Genomic DNA, 7,763 nt, shown 5'->3' with positions numbered 1-7,763 from the left:
TATGATAGTTTGACATGATAATTTACACCAAATGAATCACATTGTACACATATTTACATTATGATACTTTCAGTTTTTAAACCAACCAATGCAAAGCTTTAAACAAATAAATATAAAAATAGTGAACTTTAAAAAAGTTATGATATATAGCTAATTCATTGAATAGTCAATATTTGTACTAAATTGTTAGAAAAAGTACATTGTATTATTTAGAATTTGTATTGCATATACTGTTTTTTCTTTTTGTTTTAGTAACAATAAACAGATTTTTTCCTAAACAAAACCAAAATGTTTGCATAATACAACTTGATATCCACCTGGTAATATTATACATCTATCCTTCAACAAAATATTTACAAGGATCTTAATACCACTGAAAAAGTCATTCAGGCAATAAAATAATTCCTAGACTATCCTCTGCCCTGATTATTTCAAAGCAGAATGTTTTTATCATGGTAGTTTCTTTTAGTTTTGTAGGAATTTTAATAGCTAAAGATAAATATGAAATTTAATTGCTATAAATAAATATGGCATAAGAATGTTCCTTAATCTCTCTGCAACACTTTTTAGAAAAAATAAGGGAAAAGAATCTAGGATTTTTTTAATGACCTTTTCCTTAAAAATATTATTTGTATAAAAGAACTAGTCTTCTTTAAAAGGAGTCCGTCTGGCTTCAGAATCCTCTGTGAATGCTCTGTAAACAAACAGTCCTAGAATAAGATGTACTGTTCCTATGGCGACAAATGCTGCATAAAAGTAACTGTTTTCTGAACTCATTCCAAGAAATGCTGTAAAGAGAGAAATAGTTTTATTGAAGCATTTCTGTTTTTACATTACAAAACTTTTACAGTATAGTATTCCATATATATATATTGCTACAACATATCGAAGCTATAACATATTATATATCATGTGTTATAAAGGACTATTCTACAACCCCTATAAACATTACCACTACATATTAAATGCAGTTGCAGTCCTGTAATTGACTGTTCCATAGGCTTACATGTAAAACAGCTGATCTTTGAAAATATAAGAATAAACAATGCTACATAGAAAAAAAAATCATGTCCATATCATGTATGTACTAATATGAAATTGTGATTTAATCGAGAAAAAAATGGGTCATGCAAAAAGTTGGGGTTATATTTTTTTACTTTCTGTTTGCTGTTTTTACTAGGTTGCACCACTTCCAATAAACATGATATCCTTCCACTTTCCTCGAGTGATATTACCAAAAAGATGCAATTTTTTTTAAAATCTATATATATAGGGAAGAACCAAACACACAATTTACAGATCTAACATTGTTGGGTTGATGTTAAGACGAGTTGTATATATATATAAACAAGTCTAAATTGAAAACTACGTTCAAACCTATGATTGCGTTGGATAAAAACCACAATTTTTATACGTGTGCATGTAAAACAAATTTCGTTGTAGAAGGGTCTAAATACTGCACAAACAACATTTTCCAAAAGACCAAAAAAGTGAAAAAGTATATTAAAACAAAACGCATTTGACTTACAGGTCGAACAACTGATGTTCTTATATATATATGTTTCAATTTAGCATAAACTTTTAATCAAACAGAAAAAGTTGTCCAGAAAAAAAATCAGAAAAAAATAAACTATTTTATTTCCCTCCATGTTTTGACATGCACTGGAAACTGGAGTTGTAATACAAGACTGGTACCTAGGGCTATCATGTGTCATAAAGGACAAATCTACAACCCCTATAAACATTACAACTACATATTAAAGGTATCATGTGTCATAAAGGACTGCTCTCCAACTCCTATAAATGATACAACTACATCTCGAAGCAATCATGTCAGTGGCTGATCCAGATTTTTTCATTAGAAGGGGCCCACTGACTGACCTAAGGGGGGCCCGCTCCAGTCACGCTTCAGTGATTTCCTATATAAGCAACAAATTTTTTTCCCAAAAAGGCCCCCCCCCCTTTAAACCGCCTCTGCATGTGTCAAAACAGACTTCTCTCCAACTCCTATAAATGATACAACTACATTTCGCAGCTATCATGTGTCTTAACAGACTTCTCTCCAACTCCTATAAATGATACAACTACATCTCGAAGCTATTATGTGTCATAACAGACTTCTCTCCAACTCCTATAAATGATACAACTACATCTCGAAGCTATCATGTGTCATAACAGACTTCTCTCCAACTCCTAAAAATGGTACAAATACATCTCACAGCTATCATGTGTCATAACAGACTTCTCTCCAACTCCTATAAATGATACAAATACATCTTGCAGCTATCATGTGTCATAACAGACTTCTCTCCAACTCCTATAAATGATACAACTACATCTCGCAGCTATCATGTGTCATAACAGACTTCTCCCCAACTCCTTTAAATGATACAACTTTATCTCGCAGCTATCACAGTCATAACAGACTTCTCGCCAACTCCTATAAATGATACAACTATATCTTGCAGCTATCATGTGTCATAACAGACTTCTCTCCAACTCCTATAAATGATACAACTACGTCTCGCAGCTATCATGTGTCATAACAGACTTCTCTCCAACTCCTATAAATGATACAACTACATCTCGCAGCTATCATGTGTCATAACAGACTTCTCTCCAACTCCTATAACTGATACAAATACATCTTGCAGCTATCATGTGTCATAACAGACTTCTCTCCAACTCCTATAAATCATACAAATACATCTCGCAGCTATCATGTGTCATAACAGACTTCTCTCCAACTCCTATAAATGATACAAATACATCTTGCAGCTATCATGTGTCATAACAGACTTCTCTCCAACTCCTATAAATGATACAAATACATCTCACAGCTATCATGTGTCATAACAGACTTCTCTCCAACTCCTATAAATGATACAAATACATCTTGCAGCTATCATGTGTCATAACAGACTTCTCTCCAACTCCTATAAATGATACTACTACATCTCGCAGCTATCATGTGTCATAACAGACTTCTCTCCAACTCCTATAAATGATACAAATACATCTTGCAGCTATCATGTGTCATAACAGACTTCTCTCCAACTTCTATAAATGATACAACTATGAACTACATAACTAATTATCATGTGTCATAATGGACTGCTCTCAAACTCCTTTACATCTAATGTACGAAGGAAACAAGTTTTGACTAGGTTCCTCACTAAGGACACTGGCACACAAAAGTAAATAAGTTTTAATAGATCCCTCACTTAGGACAGGCACATGAAAAGGAAACAAGTTTTAATTAGATTTTTAAGATCTTAATCTCTCCCCATTTTAATATCGATTAGTGTATAGAGTGGACTAACACAAGTGCTACCTCTGTAGTGTACCTGTATTTCTCATCTGGTGAACAAGTGCTAGTCTGCTGATGACACAAGCAATTGGTAAACAGGAAGTTGTTTAGTGATGAATCTGAAAACCTAATACACTTTATAGCTGACTTATATAAACCCTGAAACCAAATTTTAGAAATCCTTTTGATGCAGTTCCTGAGAAAGATAAGACAAAAAATATTCTGACGGACTGATGGATGAATCGATTGACTGATGGATGGACTGACAGATGGACAGACAGAGGTAAAACAGTATACCCCCACATTTTTTAAGCCCCCCGGGGGGTATAACTAAATTCTTCAATCAAAGCATCATACTAAACAGGACCATGCCAGTAATAACTTACCTTCAAAGAAAAAACTTTTGCTGACAAAATAGAGAAATATTGGCAAAGTAATCATAGCAAGACTAAAAACAACCATAGTCCTCATAACAGTGTCCGTTTTTTCTTTATCTTCCATTCTGTAAAAAACAAAACAAAATTAAAACTATTCCTTCTTTTTCATCATGTTCATAAATATAAAATCTTGTACAATTACTTATACAATGTATACAGATCGTTAGAGTATCAGCAAAACTGGTTCAATACAATCAGACTAGTAAAATATTTTTCCTAATTTTGTGGCACACTTTTGTCTTTTAAAATGATAAATAACAATACCCACATAGTAACACTGAAAATAAAGCTTATACTAAATCCTTTCCATAACATGATTTTTATTAATCAGTTTTAAAGTGGTCCTGCTTTATTTGAAAAGTTGTTCCAAATGACACAATACATTGTCTGTAATATCTCAAAGGAAGCTTTAATTAAATATTAAATCTGTTTACAAAATTTAATTTTTGTGAGAATGTTTAGTTACATACATGAAGATGATTTTCACATTCCTGCATTTTCCTGTACATTTCTAATGTTACAACACATTTGTTTGTCCTTCACATTAAGAGTCCATTGTTCATTAATATAATTTAATGTATGGATAAGTTTCTCACTTATATTAAAAATGTTGTCTCAATTTCAAAAGTCCAGTGGCAAATATTACTTTTATGTACACTCCCTATTCAGGCTATTGGGATTAATGGAGATGTGTCACTAAAGTATATTCACAACAATATTTACAAGGACAATCAATCCCCACCCCAACAGAAAGGAAGTGCTAGGACACCAGGAAGTCTGTTTTTATGGTGGAAGAAGCCGAAGTATTCATAGACAACCAGGGGGTTGTTCTGCATCAACAGACAGACCAAAGAGTTATCAGCAGATTGATTTCCCGATCAAATTGTGATCAACTTTGAACACCGTGGCCCCAAAAGTTTAAACTTTAGTTTTTGTACCAGAGATGTGAGAGGAAGGGTGAAATTAACCCTTCTGAGGAATCAAATATCTGGTACCCAGACACAGAATCAGACTTGGGACCTTCAGCACTATAGCCATCAGTCTTAACCACCGTAACTATCTGTTGTGTCTGATGTGTATGAACAAGTACTGTCATCGCCAGTCTTTGTTCCGATCCTTTTCACATACCGGTAATTAGTATCTTGTCCTTGGACTATGAATTCTAAGGTCCATTTTATTATTTACATAGAAGTGTTATCATTTATAGCTATGGTAATCTAACCAGAAAAAGACTAGATTTATATTGCCATACAAGAACAGTGATATTTTGATAACAGAAAAATAGATGCAATTTATTATTAAGAAGATTTCATTCCAAACATTAGCTATGAAACATCTCCTGAAAGTGTTACAGTAAATTAAAAATTTTAGATGATGAGACTATTCCTATTTTTCAAAACAAATTGCTAACAATTTTAGAAAAGATAAAAAAATATCTATTACTTCTATCATGTCTATGAAATTCAATGTGATGTAGTCGTTCATATCTTTGGGGCAAATGCCCATCTCATTACCACCTCGATCCACTGACTGCCTTAGAGGAGTCCCACTGAGGTCATGCTTAGAGTGATACCTGATATCATGTATATTATCAACCAATTTGCCCACCAAAAGGGGGAGGGACGGGTTCCATTGGCCCCCCTCTATTAAAATGGGCCTCTGCCTTAGATAAGAGAAGCATACATTTGACATACATTTGTACATCACATTCATCCATAAACAGACATTCTCGTTATCATCATCAACATGAAGAAAAGGAATGGAATCTTAGATTAATTGTTCAAGGATTTAATTTTTATCCCATTAGGCATTACTACGCATTCCACTTTTAAAATTGAAAAAAAAATGCTCATGTTTTGGCATGAGTAAGCTTATATGAAGATATCAGCAGCACAGCTTTGTGTAGGACCATCAGACTGTCAGATCAACCGACTGTCAAATTATCTGACTAATTATTATTTAGACTAACCAAAAGGATGCCAGTTATAGGAAGACCTAAGAGACCATATTTCTATTCCCTAGTCCCCAGGGTTAGTTCCAAAAGTGAGAACCCAGACACAGTCAGAGTGACCAGAGTCACATGACAAGTGTAAAGCAAACATAAATAATCCACGTCTCAACAATAAAAAGGATCAGGATCAAGTCTAAGATTGGGGTTCATTCATTTGGTCCCAGTCTTATGGGGTTACAAGGTTTCACGTCATATTAAAATTTTGGCAACAAATGACCATCGTATATATATAGTCGAAAGCATTTATGAAAATCCGGATTTCTGGGACATCAATTTTTACCCTAAATACTATATTTTAAACACAAACATGATTTATACATATAAAACGCTGGTTATTAATGCAATACCTGGTTCTAAGATCATCAGCCATTGTCAAAAATTGAAATTTGTGTCGTTTTAAAAATCGATAGCGTGTAACATCAGTTATCAGCTCATATTGGACAGAAACAGTTATTATTTTGTCGGTCTAATCCTTATTTTGATCAATCAGCTTTCCGCGTGAGCCCAATTTACACGAAGACCGAAATATATATTAAAAATTCATGTCCCACAACGTACAAGATAAAAGTTCAAAACTTATAAATCTAGGTAACAGAGAAGGAACACGATCCGGGTTATACTAACATTGTATTAACATTGTTTTAATCTATCCTCACCTGTGTATATATTCATTGGAGTATTTTAACAAAGTAATATTGACTTTTTAAAATAGTAACACAGTGCAACAGATCTATATACCAGACTGGACGACCTGATAGTCAACATGCGAGGTGACGAAACTGACTTTAGTAATGATGATGGGGCCAATACCTTCAATGAAAATGAAATAAATCAGGACCATTTTTTAGAAACTCCCATTCCAAGGAAGGTACGGCTAAAGGAAGCAGAACAAATTCAACCCCAACTCAGAAACTTCAAAAACAAACACATTCGATCACAGACTTGCAATTGGAAGAGATCAAACAAGCAGAGATATCAGAATCACAGAAAACCAGCAAAGGAAACAACATCATCCAACAAACAAACGTGCAGTCAGCAACCGAACAGATATCAGCAAATAATACCACAGCATCAGATCCAGCCCCACCCGCATGCCCAACCAATACCACAACACTGGATACATCATCCAACAGCAATCCAGTCACATCCTCATCACCAGATGCAACATCAATTCCAACTGCAAAATCCGTACGTCAATCCAAAAAATGCACCATATCACTTCTAACTTTTAACGTAGAAGGATATAGATCCAACAAACTATATCTTGAAAAAATAAGCAATAGAGCAGATATAATCTTTGTGCAAGAACATTGGCTTTATAAGCATGAAAAACATATAATTGGCACAGAATTTTCGGACTTTCAATGTCATGTTAAGTCTTTTGACGAGGATAAGATGATTGAACCAAGGGAACGGACAAGAGGACATGGGGGGGGGGGGGGGGGGGGGTGGCTATATGCGTGCGCAAGAAATTTGACCAGTTCTCTGAATTACTCCCAGATGGTGGAAACAGAATTATCGCTATAAAATTAAAGTACGAAAAGCCATTAATACTTATCTGCGCTTACATGCCAACAAGAGGCAGCAATACACAGGATGACTATCAAGCCATACTGGATGAAATAGCAGAAATTATGGAAAAATATAGTGCTACCGCTGACATTATTCTGGGTGGAGATATGAATGCTTCACTTCACAGAAAGGATGGGATTTCCAGAGATAAAACATTCAAAAATTTTCTAGAGGAGCAAAAACTATTCATTCCAAATCAATGTCGTAGGCAAAATACATTTTATCATTATAATGGGAGGGATGAATCTCAAATAGATTATATCATACAGAGTAAAGAAATTATCTCTATGTACACAACATTTATGAGAGAACCAGAAAACACCTCAACTCATGACCCAGTACTGGTGTTACTCCAGGGTGCAATACCAATACAGGATACTCAAAATATAAGAAAACAGACTAAACGAATCATCTGGAAGAAAATAGATAAACA

The 7,763-nt window shown here is 34.2% G+C and overlaps 1 protein-coding gene across 1 annotated transcript; it reads right to left on the bottom strand.

The window, feature by feature from the left end:
• Positions 1 to 297: 297 nt before the first annotated feature.
• LOC143084975 (vacuolar ATPase assembly integral membrane protein vma21-like) lies at positions 298 to 6,253 on the bottom strand. The gene is made up of 3 exons (XM_076261083.1): positions 6,106 to 6,253; positions 3,697 to 3,812; positions 298 to 788 (listed from the first exon to the last, which is right to left on the bottom strand). The coding sequence occupies exons 1-3, from the start codon at positions 6,126 to 6,128 to the stop codon at positions 643 to 645; spliced, it is 285 nt and encodes a 94-aa protein (XP_076117198.1). The 5' UTR covers positions 6,129 to 6,253; the 3' UTR covers positions 298 to 642.
• Positions 6,254 to 7,763: the final 1,510 nt, after the last annotated feature.

Source organism: Mytilus galloprovincialis, chromosome 8, assembly GCF_965363235.1.
Source record: "Mytilus galloprovincialis chromosome 8, xbMytGall1.hap1.1, whole genome shotgun sequence".
NCBI classification, from domain to species: Eukaryota; Metazoa; Mollusca; class Bivalvia; order Mytilida; family Mytilidae; genus Mytilus; species Mytilus galloprovincialis.
Note: the sequence above shows the minus strand (reverse complement) of the source record. Positions and strands in the feature narration are given on the sequence as shown.

Bases quoted from the DNA above. Each gene is read 5' to 3' on its own strand.
- LOC143084975 (XM_076261083.1), bottom strand. From the start codon at position 6,128: ATGGCTGATGATCTTAGAACCAG. The intron at 3,813-6,105 runs GTATTGCATTAA...TGTTTTTTACAG, and splicing joins GCTGATGATCTTAGAACCAG to AATGGAAGATAAAGAAAAAA. The intron at 789-3,696 runs GTAAGTTATTAC...CTCTCTTTACAG, and splicing joins CAAAAGTTTTTTCTTTGAAG to CATTTCTTGGAATGAGTTCA.